The sequence below is a fragment of the Diplotaxodon limnothrissa genome, linkage group LG20 (assembly GCF_057381915.1).
Source record: "Diplotaxodon limnothrissa isolate DT_005_m linkage group LG20, D_limnothrissa_male_GT1.1, whole genome shotgun sequence".
Lineage (NCBI taxonomy): Eukaryota > Metazoa > Chordata > Actinopteri > Cichliformes > Cichlidae > Diplotaxodon > Diplotaxodon limnothrissa.
The window spans coordinates 4,617,921-4,641,483 of record NC_140615.1 but is presented as its reverse complement, the minus strand read 5'-3'; the positions used below and the strand labels follow the sequence as shown (position 1 = coordinate 4,641,483).

The window sequence follows — 23,563 nt, the reverse complement described above, 5'->3', positions numbered from 1 at the left end:
AGTAATGGGGTCCAAAACAAACCTGTGAGCTGTATTTTATGAGAAAAGGTATAGCTCTTATACAGATCTTATAGAACATACCCATTACTTATGTATGAAGACTGCCAAGCCTAGTTTGTGAACATACCTCTTATGCTGCATGATGCTTTTCGGTCACTTGCTTTTATAATATTAGCCTACCAAGAGCTTGGCTGATTAATGGCATTGAAAGTTTGATTTGCCCTCTTTTTTGTTTTTTAGCTTGTTGGTTGATTTTTTTTCTCTGTTTTTACGACCTCCTTGAATGATATATCACAAAAAAAAAAAAGATATTTGGGAATGCAGATGGAATGGTAACGCTGACCGGACATCTGACCGGAGAACATTAAACACATGTTGCAAAACAGCCACTAAAGATTGCTTTCTTTTTCAAATTACACATTCATGCTGAAATTTGAAAAAGTCTTCTTTGAGTGCAGACGATTTAGATATCAGTTTGGCATTTTGGGAAATATGCTTGTTTGTTTTTGGGCTCAAAGTTGGATGAGAAAATTGATACCATTCTCATGCCAGTACCTAAAGTTACTGCGAGCATCTGGTTAACTTAAAGACTGCAAACAGACTTCCTGGCTCTGTCCAAAGACAGCAGCCACCTAAAAGCAGCTCCAAACATCCTTATTTAACACATCGTATCTGCTTTTTTAAAATCTGACGAAACACTGGTTGGTAGGATGTATTGATCTTCTAATGTAGCGTTCAGCCACAAAATTAATAACATATTTCCCCAAAATTCTGGACTCTCTGTTAAAATGCTGGTACAGAAGTAATGAAATTGGAGCTTTTATTGATTTTTATAGATTTGTTTAATAAAGCAAACAGTAATCCATGTGAATGGGAGGGCTTTTTCCAGGGAAACATAGATCTGTTAGTTTGATTTGATAATTTTTTTCATGTGCTTGTAAATAAGATGTATGGTGATTTAAAGTGGACCTGCTATGCTTATTTCTAGCTCCACGCTTTAATTGTTGGACTCTGAGTTCTAGTTTAAGTCTTTACTGCTTTTTTAGATTATGCTGGGGCTTTGTGCGACCCCCGAATGCATCAAGCTGTTGCATTCCCCCCGTTATACAAGCTTTCTTTTGATTGGCTGTCCTTTGCAAACAAAAGGTGGGTGGAGCTTCTGTGCATTTAGATATCTTGAAATCCTTGAAAAAAACTGCCAGAAACGGAGCATTTACCTGCTTTAAGCCTGAGGTTTTTGCTCTTACATAGCATGAACATCAGCTGCTGTAACAGCACATGAGGAAATAAAGAAATTATAATAGGTCCCTTTAAACACGAGCAGCTCCTTACATGTCTGGTTTGACGGAGCTTTTAGTAAGATTATTTGAAAGTCTAAATTAAGATCATAATTTATCGAAAGCTTGTAGCAGGTCAAGCCTGCTGTACGTGTAGTGGGTGAACAGTAAAAATGGGGCGTGGGCGATCCTGCCTCCATCTTTGAGTTCCTCGTGGATCTGTGCGAATGCTGCCAGAGGAGGCTGGTCTGGAAGTTAAAGCGATTTTGTCTTTAGTGGATGAGACAGACTACAGGGTCGCGGTATGGGGAGTCAGTGCTTTCCTAATGACACCTTACACAAGACAGTTCAAGAAAGTGCCCACACCGGCACTGGCATTGAATTGCTTCTGTTCAGCCTTGGAGTTTAAATGACCTGCATGTGGTTTAATGCCCCCCTGCCTGTGCCTCTGTCCCTCTCATGGCCTCTCGTTGTGCTGCTGTGCTCTTTTCCTTATGGATTTCCTCTCACTTATAGAAAGTCTTCCCCCTCTTTTTTACTTCATCCGTCATTGGCAATGAAATGCTAATTTCTTCTGTTGAAGAGCCCATTATTTGGATTTGAGATCTGTTGCAATAATCTGAAAAGAGTGGGAAGGCTCCTGAATATTTCCTGTTTGTTGTTTCTAGAGATGTTCTGTATGTAAACTCCCAGTTTTGTCCAAAATGTATTACTACCCATATCTAAAATTTATAGTATTTTACCAGTTCAGATTTTTATTTATAAAATGATCCCTTTTGTTTTGATGTTGAATTTAGTTAAAAATGAACATTTAGTTGTATATTCAAGTCGATGACAATACATCTATTATTTCTATTTATAATTAAATTCAGTGGGAAGGTTTTCAAATGTAGTCTCAGCCAGATTTTTATGAACATCTTAAGATGCAGGGATTTACGGGCTTCGTCCCAGTGACAAATTTAAAAAGATGAGCTCTAGTAGCAGCTGACACTCCAGAGATTAACACATGGGACATGAGGAGCTCCTGCATCACCTGTGTGGTTTGTGAATGTGTGTGTGTGTGTGTGTGTGTGTGTGTGTGTGTGTGTGTGTGTGTGTGTGTGTGTGTGTGTGTGTGTGTGTGTGTGTGCGTGCGCATGTGTGATTGTGGCTGGCCTGCAGGCCTGAAGACCATTGTGGGTGCCCTGATCCAATCTGTGAAGAAGCTTTCGGATGTGATGATCCTGACCGTCTTCTGTTTGAGCGTCTTTGCCCTCATTGGTCTCCAGCTCTTCATGGGTAACCTGCGCCACAAGTGTGTGTTCTGGCCAATCAACACCAACGAGAGTTACCTAGCCAATGGCAGTAAGGGCTTTGACTGGGACGAATACATCACGAACGACAGTAAGTAGAGTCAAGGCGTCACCAACGGTGACCTGGCACGGAGGTCAGAGTATGAGTCAACCCATATGCTTGAATGGGGAAACAATATGTCGTTTTGGCACTTAAAGGAATTTGTTTCAAATGAACTGAAGTCAAAATTTCTGAGTGAGCTGGAGTCAGAAATGCGCTGAATGGAGTAAATTTAGTAAATCTCGACAGAATGTGAGCGAAATGACTCAGTTTGGCAGTTTTTCTTTCTTGCTTTTTTCCCCCTCTCAGCCAACTTCTACTTCCTGCCTGGCCAGTTGGACGCTCTGCTCTGTGGGAACAGCTCAGACTCTGGGTGAGTTGCCTTCTCCACCCTTCAAAAAGAGTACCAAGATTTGCTGTAGCTCCTCTGTGTGCTTATAGTCAGACTACATTATCAGTAAATAGTGCTGACTCATTTTTGGGCTGAATGCCCTGTTCTGTCTCTATGTGTCTCTCTCTCGCTCTCTCTCCACCCCTCAGCCGCTGCCCGGAGGGCTACACATGCATGAAAGCTGGGAGGAATCCAAACTACGGCTACACCAGCTTTGACAGCTTCGGCTGGGCCTTCCTGGCTCTCTTCCGACTCATGACACAGGACTTCTGGGAGAACCTTTACATGCTGGTAAAGCAGATGTGTCCACACCTTCAGCTTGTTTCACCATGTAACAGCCCTCAGTGCTGAAATCTGATTGATATTTGGCCTTTGGACAGATTTTATCGAGGCTTCAAAGGTGTTAATTTTGATGAACATATATTATAATTCAAACAAAGTCACCAAAAGCATAGATAAATAAATAATGCTAGCCTGAAGTGCAATAGAGTGGCAGCCTGCCCAGAGTGTATCACACCTCTTGCCATGTGACAGCTGGGATAGGCTCCGCCCCCAATAGTACAACCCTTAACTGGATAAATCAATGAAATGATTAAAAAAGGATGGTGCGATGGATGGTTTGTTTCTCATCCATTATTAGTGACAGCAGCTTTTTAAAGATTTCTTTTGCCTTTACTGGTTAGTTCACTGGTGAAGATTAGACAGGAAGAGAGGAAGAAATACAGCAGTCAAGGTCAAGGTCAAGGTAACTTTATTTATACCCAAAGGCAAGGTAAATTTGCTTTACAGAAAAATGACAGCATTTGGCATCCCTTTAAAAACACACATACCTAGTAAATATATATGTTCAGCTGTGTGTGTGGGCACCTGCTCAACCAGTGAGCTAAACTGGTGCCTGATGACAGCAGTCTTCAACTGCACCACTAAAGCTGAAAAACTCGCCTCAAACGGTGAATGAACTGATTTTGGATAAAAATGTGACCTCACATGTCCAATTTTGCAAAAACATTTTTTAAGCGATCCAGTTGACAGACAAACCAATCGCATGGTGGAGGTGGTTATCAGCTGTCTAGTGATTTTATTACACTGCAGCACAAATGCCAATAAAAAATTGTGTACCAAACATCCTGTAATTATTCAAATTACATTATTCAAAAACTGGTGGTGGCTTCTGCATTCAGCTCTAGTTCACCTCCAAGTTTATCCCCTGTTCTCAGTCTCATGTGGATACTGTGGCCCCGTCACCGCCATCTGGTCTGTCTTGCAGGCTGTTCCACATTAAGCTTCCCTGAAATGGTGGAGACAGCCCTGCCTCCACGTACAAGTGGAAGGAAGGAAGCATGAAATATTAAGGGCTGAGGATTACAGTATGACCAATGAGAGCGATGAGACCTGATGAGAGCATCCTGGCACATATTTCTATTTTCGCTCTCATCTTTGAAATTCAGCTTCCAACTGCAGGCTCTCGCTCATACTGTACGCCGTATGTGTAGAATAATCATTACGTAGCCGCTTTTGGTTTGGTGTAAGGACATTAAGTAATAAAACGCCTTCCTATGGATCATATTTGTTTCTCAGTACTGAGCATTTTATTATATATGTAAGATTTAGTTTTGTGCCACTAAAATAGAACGTTTGAGCCAAATGTCCTGCACGCACTTCTCAGCATCACGTCAACTGCATGCATAATTGATGGGTGAGGATATTTCACTTCTCTACCTGCTAGAGTCCTTTTTCTCTCCTTTTTGCTGCCTGAAGACGTATTTCATTTTTTGATGAGGTGCATGAGCGAGAACATTTTTAGTCAAATTTGGGATCCTTTCATGATGACTATTCGTTTGCTGGTTTATCTAAACCTAAAAATATAACAGCGCGAGAATGACTTTAACAATTGTATGTTAGCATGAAGACAAAGTGACACCAATGAGCTTTCTCCTTTGTGTGTTCATCTGTTCAGCTGTACCTCTGCTGCTCAGTCTCCTCACTTCTCATCTCCAGTGGGCATAGCGTCCAAATCTGTAGAAATAGTTTGGCTATTCACAGTGAGCGTGCAAAGTAGGTCAGTTCTTTCTGATGAACAATACAGTCTCACATGGAGGGTTTTAATGAGCACAAAGTATAAAATCATTTACTCAATTTATTTCCACACATTATTTTCACATCAGAAACAGACAAATGAAATCATGTGAGCTGTTTTAAGTTAAGATTTGACTCTTCTGTCCTCAGAAGGTGAGAGACATTTACCCTCCTCACTTGAGGCTTGCATTCATTTTTGCCCCCAGGAATGCTCAGACCAGTGTACGTCTTCTATTTCTTTCTGATGAGTCATATTAAGAGATGAGCAGTGAGGCTGACGTTGATTGTGGCGTTGAAGTCATGTATCAGATCTCACGGGTCTGCTGTTTTCTTCCTCTCTCTCCCCTGACCTCTGTGGCACTGCCTCCTAACAGACCCTCAGGGCGGCAGGGAAGACCTACATGATTTTCTTTGTCTTGGTGATCTTTGTGGGTTCTTTCTACTTGGTGAATCTGATCTTGGCTGTGGTAGCCATGGCCTATGAGGAGCAGAATCAGGCCACCATGGAAGAGGCCGCGCAGAAGGAAGAAGAATTCAAGGCGATGCTGGAGCAGCTAAAGAAGCAGCAAGAAGATGCTCAGGTGAGTCCTCTGCAAGTTGAAGGCAAAACTTTTTCATGGATTGTGTCAAAATATCGTTCTGACTTCACTCGCGTGCTCGTTTCGCGGTAGACGGCTGCAATGGCAACCTCTGCAGGCACAGTGTCGGAGGATGCGGTTGAAGACGATGGAGGAGGGCGTCTTTCCTGCAGTTCGTCCGAGATGTCGAAGCTCAGCTCCAAGAGCGCTAAAGAGCGCCGCAACCGTAAGAAGAAGTGGCGGCAGAAGGAGCAGGAGAAGGAGAAAGGCGACAGCGAGAAGTTTGTCAAGTCAGAGTCGGACGATGGCAGCAAAAGGAGCCGCTTCAGATTCCCCGATAACCGCCTGGGCCGAAAGTCTTCCATCATGAACCAGGTGAGGAAGATATTCCCTTTTGTTAGCAATGATCAGATGCTGACATTTTGATTGAAAGGAAAATTTAAGCTAAATTATAACAAGATATAAACTGTTAGTAATTTTACACGATAAACAGAATTTGCAGCTCAAGAATAAAAACACTGAATTTGACAAACTCTTCTCTGGGGATGAGTATTTCACTCATGATCATGCTGTGATGTAGATTTTTTCACACATGTTGGGGATGGTACTAGAAGTCTTGCAGGAAAAAGAAAATCTAAAATCACCAACATATAAGAAAATATCTACATGGCTAGCGTAAAGCTGTATGAGGCCTTTTGTGCCAAAATGAGACCAAATGAAACTCAAACAACACACAGAATTAGAACAGATACCTTTTCATGTCTATGAATAGAATATAGACGTCAGTAAGTCACATGGCTGCAGGGACGGCATTCTTACTACTTTTCATTTTCAGTGTGTGAAATATAAGATTGCACTTACAGAGCAGCGTGTAGTGAAGCACATGTCCAGGGGCCTCAGTGGGGGTTAAGACTAGGCATAGATAGTGTACAAAGGCGTGAAATGGTGTGCCTTAAAATGTATGTGTGTGGATCGGCCTCATATCCTACCTCCACATGTGCAAATTCTACTATACAGTAAATGGTTGATGCAAAGGGCCTCATAATTGACTAAATCAGAAATGAGCGACCTTATTTATTTGTGATTTGCATCCATACATTCCCAGCAGGTCCCTGAGGTCATGTGACCAGGGCTTGCTGGTTGTCAAACACACGAGGCGACAGAGCTTTTGTAACTGTGGCCCCCAAACTGTGGAACTCTCTCCCTTTGAGCCTGAGATCTGTGGACTCAGTGGTCGCTTTTAAAAAACAGCTAAAAAATCATCTTTTTAAACTTGCTTTTGGTTGATTTTTATTTTTATGTTTTAGCTTCTGTGGCGCACTTAGTGATTGTTATCTTGATAGGTGCTATATAAATACAATTTTACTTTTTTTTTTTTACTAATTGCTTGGTTTTCCAGTCAAACATTCCTCTGGGATTACCTGAGCATTCATTGCAGCTCTATGTGTCGCAGCAGCATTTATTTGTTTTACAGGAATCAAGCTGACTGATTTAAAGCTTGTCAAAATGATTGTGATACCACTTGCCTGAGGATGTCATTTAAGGGTAGAAATTGATCTTTTCTTGTCTGAACTTGGCCTGCAGTATGATTGAGGCTCTGGTGAGGGTACGCATCGGCTTTATTCACAGACAACAAATTTACGTAGTCAATAAATGAGACAACCGGAGGAGGCTTTATGGCACTCACTAACTTGGTGATACGGTGGACTACTGACTCTTCTGCGGTTCTCTAATTTTGTATCATCTGTCTTAGATCTCGACAAGCAATGACATTCATGAAAATCTGGTAGTCTGATTAATGGGAGGTAAAACTATCAATGAAAGGAAGCCAGACGTCCTTTAACAGTTTGGCTCAGTCTTCTGTGAGCGAAGTTTTTAGTTTAGAGATTTTAGTTACAGCTGCAACTTAAGGGCGCTCACAGAACAACTTAAAATAACACTGCTAAATACTTGGATCACTTCATTGAAGTTAATATGTGTGTTAGTGAAAAAGTGCATCATGAAGTCAGACTAACAATTGTGGTTGCTTCAGCTTAGGAGGTAATGCAGGTCATCTGTTAGTTTGATGGTTCGATTCCTTGCTTCTCCAGTGTGCATGGGTAAGATGCTCATCCCGAGTTCGCCAGTGGATACATCGGCTTATAACTGTGTGGTTAGATAGAAAGTGTTTGTGTCAGTGGATGATTGAGGCATGTCGTATTGGAGTGTTCAGATAGAATAGATAGGTGTGATATAAGAACCGGTCTATCTGCATCCTTACAGATAAAAAGATTCCTCTCATTGACCACCTCACCATCAGCTTCCATTTCCTCTTTCTTGCACACGTCTCATAGGTCAACGGTTCCACAGAGATGCTCGCATTTTCCTGGCCACTTGTTCTGGATATCAACTTTTGTGCTGGAAGTAGTGTGCGCCTCATTTTGGCCTGTTTTTGTGTGTACCCAACGTTGATGTATGAGGCCTCATTTTCAGAATTATTTACACAAATCTGTAACAGGGAGCAGTCCTGCTGCTGTGCTTAGACCGTGCTCGAGCTTCGCTGACTTTTAATTTTTTTGTGTTCTATGGAGAAGTATTCAGCTGACGAGTTAATGAGGCCTACGGGCCTTATGTAACGCTTTTCTGTGAAAATCCTTCATGTGACATGCAATGGATCCTTTGCGCTTTTCACTCATCTTCTACACAACCAGAGGGCTATTGTCAAAACATTTGATTTCCCGTGAGCTAGCATACTTTGTGTAGAGCTAAAAAAAAATAGCTGGATCAATGCTAGCTACATTCCAGATTGTTGCTGTCGTGACTCATGTTCAGATTGCACTTGTCTCAGACGCCTGTATCTCTGTCCTGTGTGTGTGTGTGTGACCTTGACACTGAAGCATATCACTAACCTAATTATCTAGTTCTTGTTTATTTAGTCAGAAGAATATGGCTCCTCGTGGGAAGGAGCCCTTGCTGCATTAAATTTCCCACAGATGTTGGCTTTCATCTTGTCCTCTGGAGTTGATGGGCCCAGAAGGGCCCAGGGCTCCGTCACACAAATATCTCCTCTTCTCATCCTTTTTCTATTTCCTTCCTCCAGTCTCTCCTGAGTATACCGGGCTCACCCTTCCTCTCACGCCACAACAGCAAGAGCAGCATCTTCAGTTTTAAGGGCCGCAGCAAGGACGTGGGCTCGGAGAACGAATTCGCCGACGATGAGCACAGCACCGTCGAGGAGTGCGAGGAGCGGCGAGGCTCCCTGTTCAGCCCGTACCGGCGGAGCAGCTACACTGGCTTCCATGGCAAGAGGAACAGCACGGTGGACTGCAACGGCGTGGTGTCGCTCATTGGCCCCGGGCCCGGTGGACGCCTTCTGCCTGAGGTGAAAATAGATAAGGCAGCTACTGACGAAAGTGTAAGGAAGTCAATGAGTAGACCTATCTAGGCATGGCCCCCCTCTCGTCCGTTACGTTTCTTTCTGGCTCTCTATCCTCTACTGTCATCTTTGCAAGTCCGTATGTATCTCTTGGCTAAGCGCTCGCGCCTTCCCTCCCCCAGCCCCTGCAGTGTATGCTGCCCTCCAACTGTAGGCAAAGGATGGGAAAATAAACGTGATTATAGCATTTATACTTAAACCAACCTTTCACAAGTTAGCTTCATACTTGGTCTATCAGTGACTTCCAGGCAATTTTACTGTTTGAAATGAATGATGACTGTTAATGTTTTGAATATGTCAGCATCAAACTTATAACTCATAAAGTACCTGCACTCAAAATCATTCAGCTGCTCACTGACCCGTTAGTGTACAGATCAGAGAAAGAAGTAACACACAGTTTTGTGTTTTAAGTTCCCGTTCACACACTAGCAGTAATGAAACACAGTTTTTGTTAACAAATGGCATATAATGATTGGTTAACATGCTCCAGTGTGTTGATGTGTTCCTCCAGGCATCCGGGTCCTCTGCTAGCCTGTGTGGGTAGATCTGCAATAGAAGCCGGAGGAAACAGAGGGGACCAGCTTTATAGAGCCACAGACAATTTTATCTGCTTCCCTAATTCCCTGATTCCATCCCAGAGTATATGTATCTAGCTATCTACATAAATATATATGTATAAATATATACACACCATCCTATTAGGCTTTCGAAAAATACTTTAAGAAATGAAGGAGGGCTGCTGTCCTTGTCTGTCTATACCTTTCTATGTTTTCCAGTCTCTCCCTGGTCAGCATTAGCAAATTAGTTGTGCGTCATTCTAGTTAGCATGGTAGATTTAAACCCCAAATTAGAACAAGCATGATGTAGACAAACCAAACTTTGGTTATGATGTCTGTTATTTCCTCTCCTTCTCTTTGACTTGGAGCATGCTCATGCATGACAACTGGATGAATTTGAACTACCTGCCTTCATATGACCTATTTACAATGCTCTTGACTTGATGGTTGCAATATAAGTTGTATGGTTTCAAAATAGGAAGATACAGTAGCATCAATTTGCAAGTTTGTGTTAAAAATGGCCAGATTTGGGAGACATTTTGTAAAATAACCTCATGATTATATTGCAATGGCAGCAAAGCCTCCATTATTGCATGACGGGACTGAGAATGCATTCATGCAGAAGCAGTTCTCCTCGCACAGTGTCTCACAATCCATTTTTTATCTAATTGGGATGAGCTAATTACATTCAAACACAATTAGGTCAAGTAGCCCTAGACCACTGCTCCCACTTTGGCTGAAACCTGCATGCATTTACAGCATACACACATCTTCCTTGAAACCAGCATACAAGTAGAGGAGAATGAAACGTGCCCTGCCCCCCACCCCCAAAATTCTGATCCTCGACTACTTTTTCCTGCCGTTGCTGTCGTGCACTTCCCTCCGCCGGCCACCGGTGGTGATGTGGGATGGTGTTCATGTCCTCTCCATGGGTGCTTGATTCTTCCTCTCCTCCTGACAGCCGACTACTGAGGTTGAGGTGAAGAAGAAGCTGTCGGGCTCCCTGATGGTGTCTGTGGACCAGCTCAATACCTCCTTTGGGCGGAAAGAGCGGGCCAACAGTGTCATGAGCGTCATTACCAACACACTAGTGGAGGGTACTGCCACTTTAACCCAGCTATTTAACCTGCTCTCTCATTATTCTTTAACTAGGGCTGCTCTTCATTGTTTGATTAGTTTGACATGAATTTCCTGCTTATCTGCTTTGCATATTCAAAAGTACCAGATACATACATTGCATAAAATTTTTTTCTATCCTATTATACCATTGCATGCAGTTTGCTGAGCACGCAAGTATGTTTGGTTTTGATGTATGATCCGCGCTATGTCTTCAGAACTGGAGGAGTCTCAGCGCAAGTGTCCCCCATGCTGGTATAAGTTTGCTAACACATTCCTGATCTGGGAGTGCAGCCCCAAGTGGATTAAGATCAAGGAGATTGTGAACCTTATAGTCATGGATCCCTTTGTGGACCTGGCCATCACCATCTGTATCGTCCTAAACACCCTCTTCATGGCTATGGAGCATTACCCCATGACCCCTGACTTTGAAGATATGCTGTCTGTAGGAAATCTGGTGAGTGGATTTTTGTTGTTATTTTTATCTGGTATTCTTGTAAATGATCTTCTCTGCTTCTTCTCAGTAGCTCACAGAAAGGTGTTATTTATGGGACTGTAATTGACAGGGAAAAAAAACATTCCCAAACCCCCCGCTGCTTCCTAGTATTCGTGGATTTTTCTTTACATACATGCACACACATGTTCCATTCTTCTTCTCCCGTCTCTCTCGCTGTACTCTGGTTCAGTGGATGCACCTGCTTCTCTGCTGGTTGGCTGACTGGTTGGAGGGCGGTGTTAATAATTCATGAAGGCTGATCGATGAGCTCTTCTAAAATGGTGCCTAAATAATTTCTGAGACCTGGTTGTTTTCATTTAAAGCTTTGTTTTTCTTTAAGAAACGGAGTAAATCAGAGTACTGGCACCATTTCACATAAGTTAACACATATTGTTGTACGCTCTTTTATATACAGTTTTGTGTGTATGTCTGTTTCGTATTAATTTACAATTGAAAAAGCAGTGAAATGTGTTCTTTCCAGTTGTGGTTCATAAAAATCTAGTTGAAAAGACTAATGGGTGGTACAGGTGGAGGTTTCTAGGTCACCTTGATGCAATATGAGTCATCATCCTGCGCGCCAATGAACACGCAGTCTGACAAACTCACGAGGGTGTATACAGGTCGATTTGAGTTCGAGTTCATACCACCCGAGTGGATTAAATTCAGAGAATCAAGATGTCATGGAAGTGCAGACTTTCAGCTTTAATTCAAGGGGTTTGACTAAAGAACTACATTAACTGTTCAGGAATTACATTTTTATACACAGCTCAAAAGTAATTGGACAACTATGTGGCAAATAATTTCATGGCCGCATGAGGCTTGTTCCCTCGCTATGTATGATTATTTGAATTAAGCACACACAAGATCAGGAGTTGATTCCAAGTGTTGAACTTGCATTTTGTAGCTGTTTGCTGTTATCCTCAGTATGAGGTTGATGTTTGTGAAAGAAAACAACCCATAAAAATCTAGTAAGAATGAATGCAGTGTCAACTCAGCAACACCAAAAGACCACAGAAGATAACCGAAGTGCATGATGACAGAATTATTTCCATGATTAAAAACAACTTCACAACGTTTATTTCAATTAAAACAAAAACTCTCGAGGTAGCATGTGTATCACACTTGAGGTCTACAATCAACCCAAGTCTTCATGAAGGGGAATACAGAGAGTTCACAGCAAGGTGTAAACCACAGGTTACACTCGGGACCAGGAAGGAAAGATGCCAGAAAACGTCTAAGAGTTCAGAATTTTATTTTATTGTTTTGACAAATAAACTGAGTGCAGGAGAGAAACACCTCATGATCTGAAGTACGCTACACAACCTGTCAAACATGGTGGAGGCAGTGTTATGGCATAAGCATGCACGGTTGTTAGTGGAACTGGGTCACTAGTGTTTGTTGATGATGCGACTGCAGATAGAAGTCGCATGCTGAATTCTGAAATGTTGCAGAACTGATCAGGCAGCACTTCAGCGTGTAAACCGATAAAGCAAGAGTTTCTCAAAGCAAAGAAATGGGATATTCTTCAGTCAAATCAGTAACCAGATCTCAGCCCAATAAATCAAAGGAAAAAAATAATGCAGAAAGAGCCACAAACCCACCTGGTCTAACAGAACATCTGAAGAGAGAAAACACAGCATTTGGTCATATCCATGATTTATAGACTAAATCCAATTAATTTGAAATCTCTGAAAACAGGGGACTATAAACATAAAGATATCTGTCATTTCTTAAAAAGCAATATTTGATCTAAAGCTGAAAGTCTACACTTCAGTCACATCTTTGTTGTTTTATTTAAAATTTACTGTGGTGGTTGTGCTGAGGCAAAATGACAGAATAAGTGTCATTGTCCAAAAACATGTATGGCCTACATGACTGTATGTTCGCTATGTGGTCTGTGTGATTGAAGGCAGCCATCAGTGATCTATTAAAGATGAGAACAAACAAGTGCCGTCTTATCCTCAGTGACTGCAGAGCAGCTGACACATGCACGGACATTAACTAGATGTGCTTCCTCTGTAAATAATCTATTTGTGTTTAAGTTCAATTGCAGTAGCTGAGAGTACTAACCTAATGCATTTTTCTGCAGAACCAATATGTCGGTTCTTTTACTACTCATTATGCTTTACATTCTGTTATATATGTTTAGAAGCCAAGTTAAATTTGTCCTCCTTCTCGCATGTCAGGTTTTCACGGGGATCTTCGCAGGAGAGATGCTTTTCAAGCTTGTAGCTATGGATCCGTACTACTACTTTCAGGAGGCCTGGAACTGTTTCGATGGATTCATTGTGACTCTGAGCTTAGTGGAGCTTGCTCTGGCTGACGTTGAGGGCCTCTCAGTCCTGCGGTCATTCCGATTGGTAAATATCTATCTTTGCCTAGAAAAGTAGAGTTGAGATTGTATCATTGCATCATGTTGTTGTGTGTTATCATGCACATTCTGCACATCGAACAATACTTCTCCACTGATGCAGTGTCAGTGTTTAATCTAGAGCTGTTTGCACATATTTAACTCTTCCAAAAAAACAAAAACAAAAAAACCTCCCAAAAACTGGCGTATGTGTCAAAAACTCACAGCATCGCAAATTCTCTGTAGAAGTCGGAACCACTGATGTGGATATTTTAGGAGTTACTGCAAGATAAACCAGGCTGGCAGATCTCAAACAGGTTCTCAAACCTGTCAGAAAGTGGGTTGTTTTTCGATAAGCACGAAGACAAAACCGGCTCTGCACTGGTACTGCATCTGAGGCAAACGAGGCAAAAGTAAAATCTGTGTTTATTTAAACATTGCTGTATATTTATGCTATTTTTACTCTGCTGAATCGAAGCAACAAGTTCGTAAAGATGGGATGTTATGACTAAAACATAATCCTCCTACTCTTTCCTCCCACTTCAGCTCAGAGTGTTTAAGCTGGCCAAGTCGTGGCCCACTCTCAACATGCTGATCAAGATCATTGGTAACTCAGTGGGAGCCTTGGGAAATCTGACTCTGGTGCTGGCCATCATAGTCTTTATCTTTGCTGTGGTGGGCATGCAGCTGTTTGGGAAGAATTACAAAGACTGTGTGTGTAAGATCTCTGCTGAATGTGAGCTGCCCCGCTGGCACATGAATGACTTCTTCCACTCCTTCCTGATCGTCTTTCGTGTCCTGTGTGGTGAGTGGATCGAGACCATGTGGGACTGCATGGAGGTGGCCGGCCAGGCCATGTGCCTAATCGTCTTCATGATGGTCATGGTCATCGGTAACCTGGTGGTGAGTGTCCCATGTTGTTAGCTGGAAACTGTTAATGGGAGTTCACACATGACTCAGGTGCACTGTTCTTGACACAGTTTGAGAGACGTCCAGAAGGTAGAGCAAAGCGAGTGGACGTTTCAAAACTTCAGGCAGAATTCAGTAAAGTGTTTGGTATGAAAACTGCACTTCTATTCTATTCTTTGTTACTTTAATGATGAAGGTTTAGAAGCTCTGTAGAGTTACAGGGGAGGAAGACAACAAGCCTAAACCTTTTACACATGACTTTCACTGCCAATAACTAGCTGTGTGACTGTTAAAACACACGTAAGTCTACTTAGACAGGGCTTTCCACTCAGGATCCCAATACAAACTCACATCACTGTTGCATAATTCATAGCGTTTGGACCATAAATAAGGTCTATGACTGCGACATATGACATCAACTTTTCTTCCATTTTTGCTTTATTGGATTTATTTGTACCGCCCACTTGAATCACAGTTATCTCACTGACTAAAGTTAATCAATGGAAATAATGGAATTCAAGGTGCCCAATGAAAAAATGCCCCTTTTAGCTCTCTAATGTAATGCGGTCAGAAATTGAGAATTTAGCAACAACATCCGATTACTTGTTTCCTTTTTTCTTTTTCACACGTATATGAATTTTAAAAAAGTTCATTAGCATCACAAGTAAAACAGGAAGAAACAATGTGTATGGAATATTTGATATTCATAGCATATTACACTGTATGTAATGGGGGAACCCAATGTGGAAGACCCGCATGCTATCACTTGACCAGCAGGGGGCGACTTCTCCAGTTGTAAAATAAGAAATGAACGTATAGAAGTTTATTTATAAAAAGACCCCCCTTTTCACTTTATTCATAGATTCATTACCTAATAGAGCTCATAATGTCAGTGTGTAATTTAATCTTCAATACAGTAAATGTTAAATCAGAACATGGCATGATTTAGGGTGTGGCTTGTAAATCACAAGGTGCTACCTTACAAGTGTGCAGTTGGTTACTCGGATTCCCTCCTGCTTCCTTCAAAACTGCCACTTTTTATGTATTTGTTTTTCATTTACTCTTTAAAGGTTTTGAACCTGTTCCTTGCCTTGTTGCTGAGCTCATTCAGTGCTGACAACTTGGCGGCGACAGATGATGACGGTGAGCCGAACAACCTGCAGATTTCTGTCATGCGCATCAAGAAAGGCATCGCATGGATAAAAGCCAAGATGCGATTACTGATGGCCAGTCTGCTGAGGAAACCACCGATGGAAGATGAGCAGAAGCCTTTGGAAGACATGTACGACAAGAAACTGAACTGTATCGCTAATCACACTGGGGTGGACATTAACCGTGACCTGGACTATGCCAAAAATGGTAACGGCACTACCAGTGGTATTGGCAGCAGCGTGGGCAAGTACATGATCGACGAAGACCACATGTCCTTTATCCACAACCCGAATCTGACCGTTTGCGTACCAATAGCTGTGGGAGAGTCCGACTTTGAGAACCTCAACACAGAGGACTTCAGCAGCGAGTCAGACAATGAGAACAGCAAAGAGGTGAGTGTAAACAGCTAGGACAGGGTCACATGAAAAAGAAAGCACGTCCTCTTGCAATTCTGTGATCCAGGTTCATCAAGTACATACAACCTGATTACAAAACATGACATATTAAACTGTTCCATTGTTTAACATAGATTAAGCAAAATGCAGAAGCACTGTGTGAAAAACTAAGTGCACCCTTACTGCTTTCATAGAAATTAAGAGGATAAGCAGCAGCTGGGTGCAGCAGGAGTTTGCTGGTCTGGAGCATTCAGGTGTTTGTTCAAGGGGGAAAGACATCATCGTTACATCATTACAGATCTCAGAGTAGCAACTGTTGCTGCCCATCAGTCTGGGAAGAATATTTGCCATTTCAAAGGCCTTGCATCCAACCCTACAGTAAGAAAGCATTCAAGTGAATTGCTAATCTTGCCAGGAGTGGATTTCCCAGCATATTTAACACACGGTCAGACTGTGGAATACTAAAACTGCATAAAGCCCAAGAGCCACATCTCAGACTCTACAGATCTAATGTATGTTAAATGTTAAAGTTTATGGCATTAAAATTGGGAAAAGACTAAACAAATATGGTGGTTTGGAAAGTTTGCCAGGAGAAAGCCTTTTCTCTCTACGTGAACATGGAAACACAGCTTAGGTTAGCAAAGTCAAATCTAAACAAACAAAATGACAATTGGACAGATAAGACCACATGACCCGGGCTCCTTGCAGTCACTGAATCAACCATAAACTCATATACTGAAGTATTCTGGAGTAAAATGTGCGGCTGTCTGTCTGACAGCTAAGGCTTGGGTGATATTGGGTCATGGAATAGGACGATGATCTCAAGCATAGCAGCACCTCTGCAACCAAAAGGCTGAAAAATCTGCAAAACAAGGCCCACTCAAGTCCAGACCTCAACTGCATTGCAGTGCTGAGGCAGGATCTTAAGAGAGCTGTGCATAAATGAACCCATGCAGACCTCAGTGAACTGATGTAAGATGATATGCCTCATATTACAACGACGTGAACGACTGATGAAGTCATTCAGAAAGCAATTACTTCAGCTTTAAAGTTATTATGACTATTGAATTGTGGGGTCTACTTAGTTTTTCACAGGACTGCTTAGTTTGTATCAAATAAATACTGACATGCTGTAATCTTTTATATGTATGCATCACAGGTTGTATTTAAATAATGATTAAACCTGGTTATGGCTAATTTTTCCCATCATGTCCTGATATATAAAACTGTGAAAATGAAAGAAGGTGTACTTTCTTTTTTAACATGACTGCATATCTTATTCAGGGAGATTTTACTGAAAGAAAGAACGGCATACAAAGAAATATGTCCATGATATTCAGGCCCTTTCACTGCTTCCTAATTACATTGTCAATTTGTAAAAACTGATGCTCCACGTGTTGTTTTTGTTGTGTATAATCCTCAGCTATCCAGCACTGTGCCATTTTCTCTCTCATGCCAGTGAAAGTCTGGGTGTGGCTGGCCACTCTATGTTGCTCAGACACTAATACAACCCCATTACTCAATAGAGCCATCTAGACTGGCTTGAGCAGGCAGGCACTGCGGATGAATGGACGCTCTCTGACTTATGTGTTTTGATGAAATGCATTTAGAAGACTTTCAGAGCAGATTATCTGACATTTGATATTCCATTTCAGTGTTCAAACGGATGATAGGTGATGTTCAAGGTTGTTACGAAGTCCATTACAATATGAAGAAAAAAAACACAGAAAAAAAAGAAACAAAGATCAAAGATTTTCCATTTAAAGATAGAGCTGATGTAATTTAGAAATAACATTTCCTCAGGCTCTAAGAGGCATTATGAGTCCATCGCTTCTTGGTACCGAAATAAAACGTGAAAAGTTTCTGTATTTTGCATTTTTGTATGTTTGTTTCTATGCTTGTGAGATTGTTTTTCCCCATGTGTCTGTTTCTTAATGTCAGTGTGAATTTTATTTCTGTAGCACATTTAAAAGCAACGAGGTTGATCAAAGTTCTTTGCAAAGCAAACGAGATCAAATCAATAGATCAATAAAGTAAATAAAACAAAAGAAAATATTTAAAAAACCCAAAACAAATAGAATAAACTATGATTAAAAACATAAATATAAAAAAAACAAGACACCACCACATTAACAAAATGTGTTTATGCGTCTGCTTTTCTTTAGCTGGATGACACCAGTTCTTCGGAGGGCAGCACCATCGACATCAAACCAGACGTGGAGGAGGTGGTTGTGGTGGAGACGGTTGAGGAATACATGGAACCAGAGTCCTGTTGGACAGATGGTGAGACCACTGCTTCCACACCACCCATTACCTCGACTCCCCAGGGGCTGGGTGGAAACTGTAGGGCACCAGGGTTGAAGGGGAGCTTTATTATAAAATATTATTTAACCATCTGTCTATAAATCTATGGTTTTAATAAACTAAAGTGCATTTATAGGTACATTTTATATTGAACAAGAAAACAAAATGCTGGTTATTTTTGTTATTTACAGTTCATCCAGAAAGTAATCACTGTGCTTCATCGAGGTGAATTAAATTCATTTTTACCTCAAAATTCTTTGCAAATGTATTAAAAAAATGAAAAACACAAATATAATGTGTTTGCACCCTATGTTAGATAAATCTAAATCCGCATGTGAAGGCTCAACTTGGGCAAAGTTCCTTGGGTGGGCAAAATGAAAACAAAGACGTGCATTGTGGGAATTGCAGTTTGAAAATGTAAAAGCTCTTTTAAGATTTTACCAGGAAAACATGTTGAAACCTCAGACTTGAATCTCAGGGCTGGTTCATTCCATCTTGTTTTGGCTCAGTACATCTGCTGTTGTTTCTTCTCCTGTGCGTCCTCAGCGTGCGTGGCCAAGTATAAATGCTGTGATGTTGACATCACTATGGGATGGGGGAAGAGCTGGTGGTTCCTGAGAAAAACCTGCTACCTGATTGTGGAACACAACTGGTTTGAGACGCTCATCATCTTCATGATTCTCCTCAGCAGTGGCGCTCTGGTAAGGAGGCCTACGTTAGCATTTGCTCACACTTAAGCTAACTGTACAGTTGAATAAAAAGAGAAAATGTTAAATTCAAGATTCCACATACTTGAACCGATGAGTGAAGTATATATTTTAGCGACTGGGGGAAATTGGAGCAAAAATAAAAAATGAATAGAAATCAAAACCAGAGTGTTTGTGACATTAAGGAGGCAACACAAGCCTATCAGTGGTGTGGTTAAATGGGATGGGAGAGGACACAGGGGATTTGGTGAGTTTGTTAAATGTGCCAAATACAAAGCACGGGTCGGATGCAGACATATAATTCTTGTGGACTTATTTACAATTTTCTTTCTTCCTGTAAATCACAGTTAGGATTCAGCCGTCGGCTGGGCTGTGGTGCCATATACAGTTTCATTAGAAGCATCGTTAATCATCTCGTGTAATATTTCTGTCACCGTCTTCTCTCTGTAACTAATGCGTTTCCTGTTTCTCCGTAGGCCTTCGAGGATGTATACATTGAGCAGAGGAAGACCATTCGGATCATTTTGGAGTATGCTGACCGGGTGTTCACCTACATTTTTATCCTGGAGATGTTGCTGAAGTGGGTCGCCTATGGTTTTGTCAAGTATTTCACCAATGCCTGGTGCTGGCTGGACTTCTTCATTGTGGATGTAAGTCTGGCTCTTGTTCCCTCCTGTGTGAGCTGCAGACTAGAGTAGTCACTTGCTCGGCAGCCACACCCTGGTTCAACAGCGATAGGGTGCAACAGAAACTCATGCAGGCTCTTGATCAGCAGTATCAGTATCAGATAACATATACACCAACCAGCCAAAACATTAAAACCGACAGGCTGCAACAACCATGTGATCTGCAACGCTGTTTAGGTGAGGGGAATATGTCAAAGTGCCGTCCCCCTGAATGATCAGTGTTACTCACCTCACCTAGCTTGCTTTTTAATGTCCGGACTGGTCAGCGTATGGCTTGTACCCTTTTGTTGTTGACCGGGTGTGGTTAGGTTTGTAGGGTCAGGGTATTAACTGAATATCTGCTTCATGGATTGCAGCATGTGAGCGGGCATCTCTTTTAACAGTAATTCCATTATACAAGGACAGTGTTTTACAAGGCTGCACTGGAGTCTGTCCATATTGAAGGCACACATGCCCGAGCCACCTTTTACCACTCCATCAAGCAGCTATTCACATATTTTACTTGGTTTATCACTGAAATGCTTGAATATGTGGAATAATTTTCTGCTTCTCAAACAAAAAACTGCTCACGCTTAGCGCCGCAAACCTGCCCGCATGTTTTTTTTCACATGCAATAAAGTGAAGTCACACACAGATATTTGGGTGTATTGATGACAATTCAAATTAGAATCAAATCAGAGCACACCTAACGACTACAATAGGTGTGTAGTCACCTATTGTAATGATTACAATCATATTCAAGTCATGCTCAGAGCAATGGGAAGTGTCAAAGATGTGTTTTTGTTAAGCTGTCTCTGCCTGTGTTTCTGACCTTTATCCTCTCTCTCTGTGTACTGCTGTGCTCCTCGTGTCACTCAAGACTGAAAGTCCAGAACAGGAATGATTCTCCGGTCTATTCTGTGGAAGCTACACATATAAATAAGATTTAAAGGGGACCTATTTATCCTAATGTCCTACTCATTCGTTTTTAATATTAGACTCTTATGGAGCAGCTGTGCATGAGTCACAGAATAATCTTTTTTTCTTTTTATACAGGGCCTAACACAGCCCTTCAGTTTATCTTCCATCTGAAACTAGCAGTTTGGTGCTGCTTTCCTCTTAAAGCCATTTTCCTCTCGATTGGCTGCCCCTCACAAACAGAAGGTATAAACAGTAGGCGTGCGGGGGCTGCTGTACTCACAGCCAGAGCTGTGTGCCTATGCTTACAGTCACATTGGGCCAAGACTAGAAAAGGTCTGAAAATGAGTGTTTAGAGCAGTCACAGGGATTACTTCCACATAATCTCATTTTCTGAAACTTTGGCCATGTTCAATATGAGCTTTCATCATTATGAAATAGGGAAAACATAACAGGTCTGCTCTAATTTCAATGCTTTCAATTTTATATAAGATAATATTAGATGCTTCTGAGTTTCCAAATTCAGTCTAATGGGGGATAAATAAGGGTAAACATCTGGATGTAAGATGCCTGAATGATTTGAATTTTACATGTTGATTCAGGAATTAGTCAGCACCAGGTAGCAGAGCAGGATAGAAAAAGAATTTCCTGACTTCTGACTTTCTGCTTGAACTAACCACCTCTCCACAGTGTCCAACACCTCAGCCCCCGTGAATGGACTCGTATCAGAGGTTGCCATTATAAGCTTGTGTTATTCAGACCCCCTACAGCAAATACACGCATATTATATGTATCACATCCTCTAGGAAATCCACATTAAGCCTAAACAAAGCATTTCATGTTTGTACAGTTTAAAACAGCATTCAGAAAAACAACAGAAGCTATTTATTATTGATATGTTTAATGTTGACACATAAAGCTCACATAGATCTTGTATTGATAGTATTGATTATAATCATACCACGCCGTACTGATTGTGGTTCTCGCCACTTTAGACTCCCTACCTGTAAGTGTGTTGTCTCATCACACACTCTGGGCAATGTGAGGTGCTATGTTTCCCAAGTTGTGACCATGTTTCAGAGAAGTGATGTCCCTCCTCCCTTCTTTCCCCCCATCCTCCTTTTATTCCCTCTTGAAAGTGTAACCTCAGGAATGTGGTGATATTGTGCTGAGATGTAATGATGGTGGGTGACAGGCAGCCGATGGTAAGTTTGGTCTTCACTAGCGCTCCCCCTCCAAAGAAATAAACAAAAGAAAAAAGAAAAAAGAACCAAAGAACTTGTGCTTGATGAGTCTGGGCTGTGTCATGGCCTCCATGTGCCTCTGCCGTCCTGTGTTGTTGGGTGAAACCATCGCCATGGACTCAGAAAGCAGGGGTGGTGGTGGGGAGGGCACCATCATTAGACCAGCCTGTGACTTTTAAGAGTGTGGATGTGCTTGGCTCTTTCTATGAGTGTGTCCCTCTTCATTTCCCTCTTATGTATCTTTCTGTTTTTCATTTGATTTGTGTTTTACTGATTTTCATTCAAAATGTGTTTTGTATTTTTATTATGTGTTTATTATTATATTACGGCCACATTAAGTCAGTCTGCAGCATCGTCATCATTCATTTACTCAACTCGTTTTTCGGAAATCACAGAAGCAGATGTTTAATATTTGAGTACACATTAATATACCTTTTTGTCTTAAATAATCTGTTTATCATACGACAGTAAAATTAGGCTAGATAACTGACACTGGGGTGTGTGAGCATCAGGGTGACAGGGGTCATACTTCATTCATCTTTCTTTTTCACTCAGATTATTATCATTGTTTTGTTGTGTTTTTCCCTTTGTTTTCAGTTGGTTTTATTTCTGTTTGGTTTGTGCTGTCGTCATCATGGGATCACAGCCCCAGATGTCATTGGCCTTGCCTTGCAGAGCTCTCTGAGAAGGACGTTGAGACACTGAGGCCGCTACCACACAGCTGGCCCAGCAGGTGGGCCAGAGGCCAGGCACCCCAAATGGGGGCTCTCCAAGGGGTCAGGCTGAAGGTGACAATTACCCCAAACACTGTAGTGCAGACTAAGGCAAAATCTTTATTTTACTGTCTCCCCCTGAGTATAGATGCTAATTCATTCAAGAGGCAAGGTTAACGATTTTTTAAAAAGTAAGTACCACAAAGTAAGCGCTTGGAGAAATGTCAATTTCTCTGTCTATTTATTTTGGTTTATTCATTTTATATATAGTAAGAAGAAAATCTGAATACAAGCCGATACTTTTCCTGGTGTTTTTTTCCTGTAGCTTTTATAGACTTTTAAGTCTCATGTCGTCTGTGTTGATGATGGCATCAGTCAAAATGAAGATTTTGCCTGTTATAAACCTCCCTCCGTGATTTTGGTAAGCTTTGGATGTTGTGTACTTCTTGCGGTGAGTTTGACCGGTTGGTGTCGGTGGCTGGTTGGAGGTGCTTTCACATGTGTTTACTGTTGATATTTTTCCTTATTTGTAAGGAACTGGTGCGCCCCCTGTTTTAGACCCTTCAGCATCACGGAAATTGCATTTATGGAAAGAAAAGACTTCCTGAGGGTACAATTCCTGCAAAAAAAGGCCAGATTCTTATACAGCTGGATACGTTGGTTCCATCTTGAAAAATGTGCATCCATCCAAGCGATCCTTTTATCTTTGCGATGCTTTCCTGTGCTGAAGACAGGCTATAATGGCGGCTAGGGCCTTTAAGGCAACTTCATCAAGGCGCTGTCAATACTGCACTTCTGAGCACTCAAAGAACGTGAGTGCAGCTTATTGACCACACTTTCCATAGTCCATTTCCTCCTTGCTTAGCAAAACAATGCTGTTTATGTGCTTAGCTTAGAATGGCTATACCACTCAGTGCTTTAAATGATTCTGTTACCAGAGCAAAATTGTATAGACATGATCTAAATTT

General features: G+C 41.5%; 1 protein-coding gene across 3 annotated transcripts in view; it reads left to right on the top strand.

Annotated features, from left to right (window-relative positions):
• Nucleotides 1-23,563, top strand: part of scn8aa (sodium channel, voltage gated, type VIII, alpha subunit a) — a 41,578-nt gene that overhangs the window by 8,113 nt on the left and 9,902 nt on the right. The window contains exons 6-20 of one of the 3 annotated variants that reach the window (XM_085345556.1): nt 2,439-2,660; nt 2,919-2,982; nt 3,150-3,291; nt 5,451-5,657; nt 5,748-6,029; nt 8,734-9,015; nt 10,588-10,723; nt 10,961-11,199; nt 13,425-13,598; nt 14,135-14,491; nt 15,568-16,041; nt 17,286-17,288; nt 18,210-18,327; nt 18,895-19,049; nt 19,532-19,705. In XM_085345556.1, the coding sequence (XP_085201682.1) occupies nt 2,439-2,660; nt 2,919-2,982; nt 3,150-3,291; nt 5,451-5,657; nt 5,748-6,029; nt 8,734-9,015; nt 10,588-10,723; nt 10,961-11,199; nt 13,425-13,598; nt 14,135-14,491; nt 15,568-16,041; nt 17,286-17,288; nt 18,210-18,327; nt 18,895-19,049; nt 19,532-19,705 (3,029 nt within the window). Of the gene's footprint in view, nt 1-2,438; nt 2,661-2,918; nt 2,983-3,149; nt 3,292-5,450; nt 5,658-5,747; nt 6,030-8,733; nt 9,049-10,587; nt 10,724-10,960; nt 11,200-13,424; nt 13,599-14,134; nt 14,492-15,567; nt 16,042-17,285; nt 17,289-18,209; nt 18,328-18,894; nt 19,050-19,531; nt 19,706-23,563 lie in introns of all 3 variants that reach the window. The other 2 variants (XM_085345555.1, XM_085345554.1) reach the window with 2 other exon arrangements.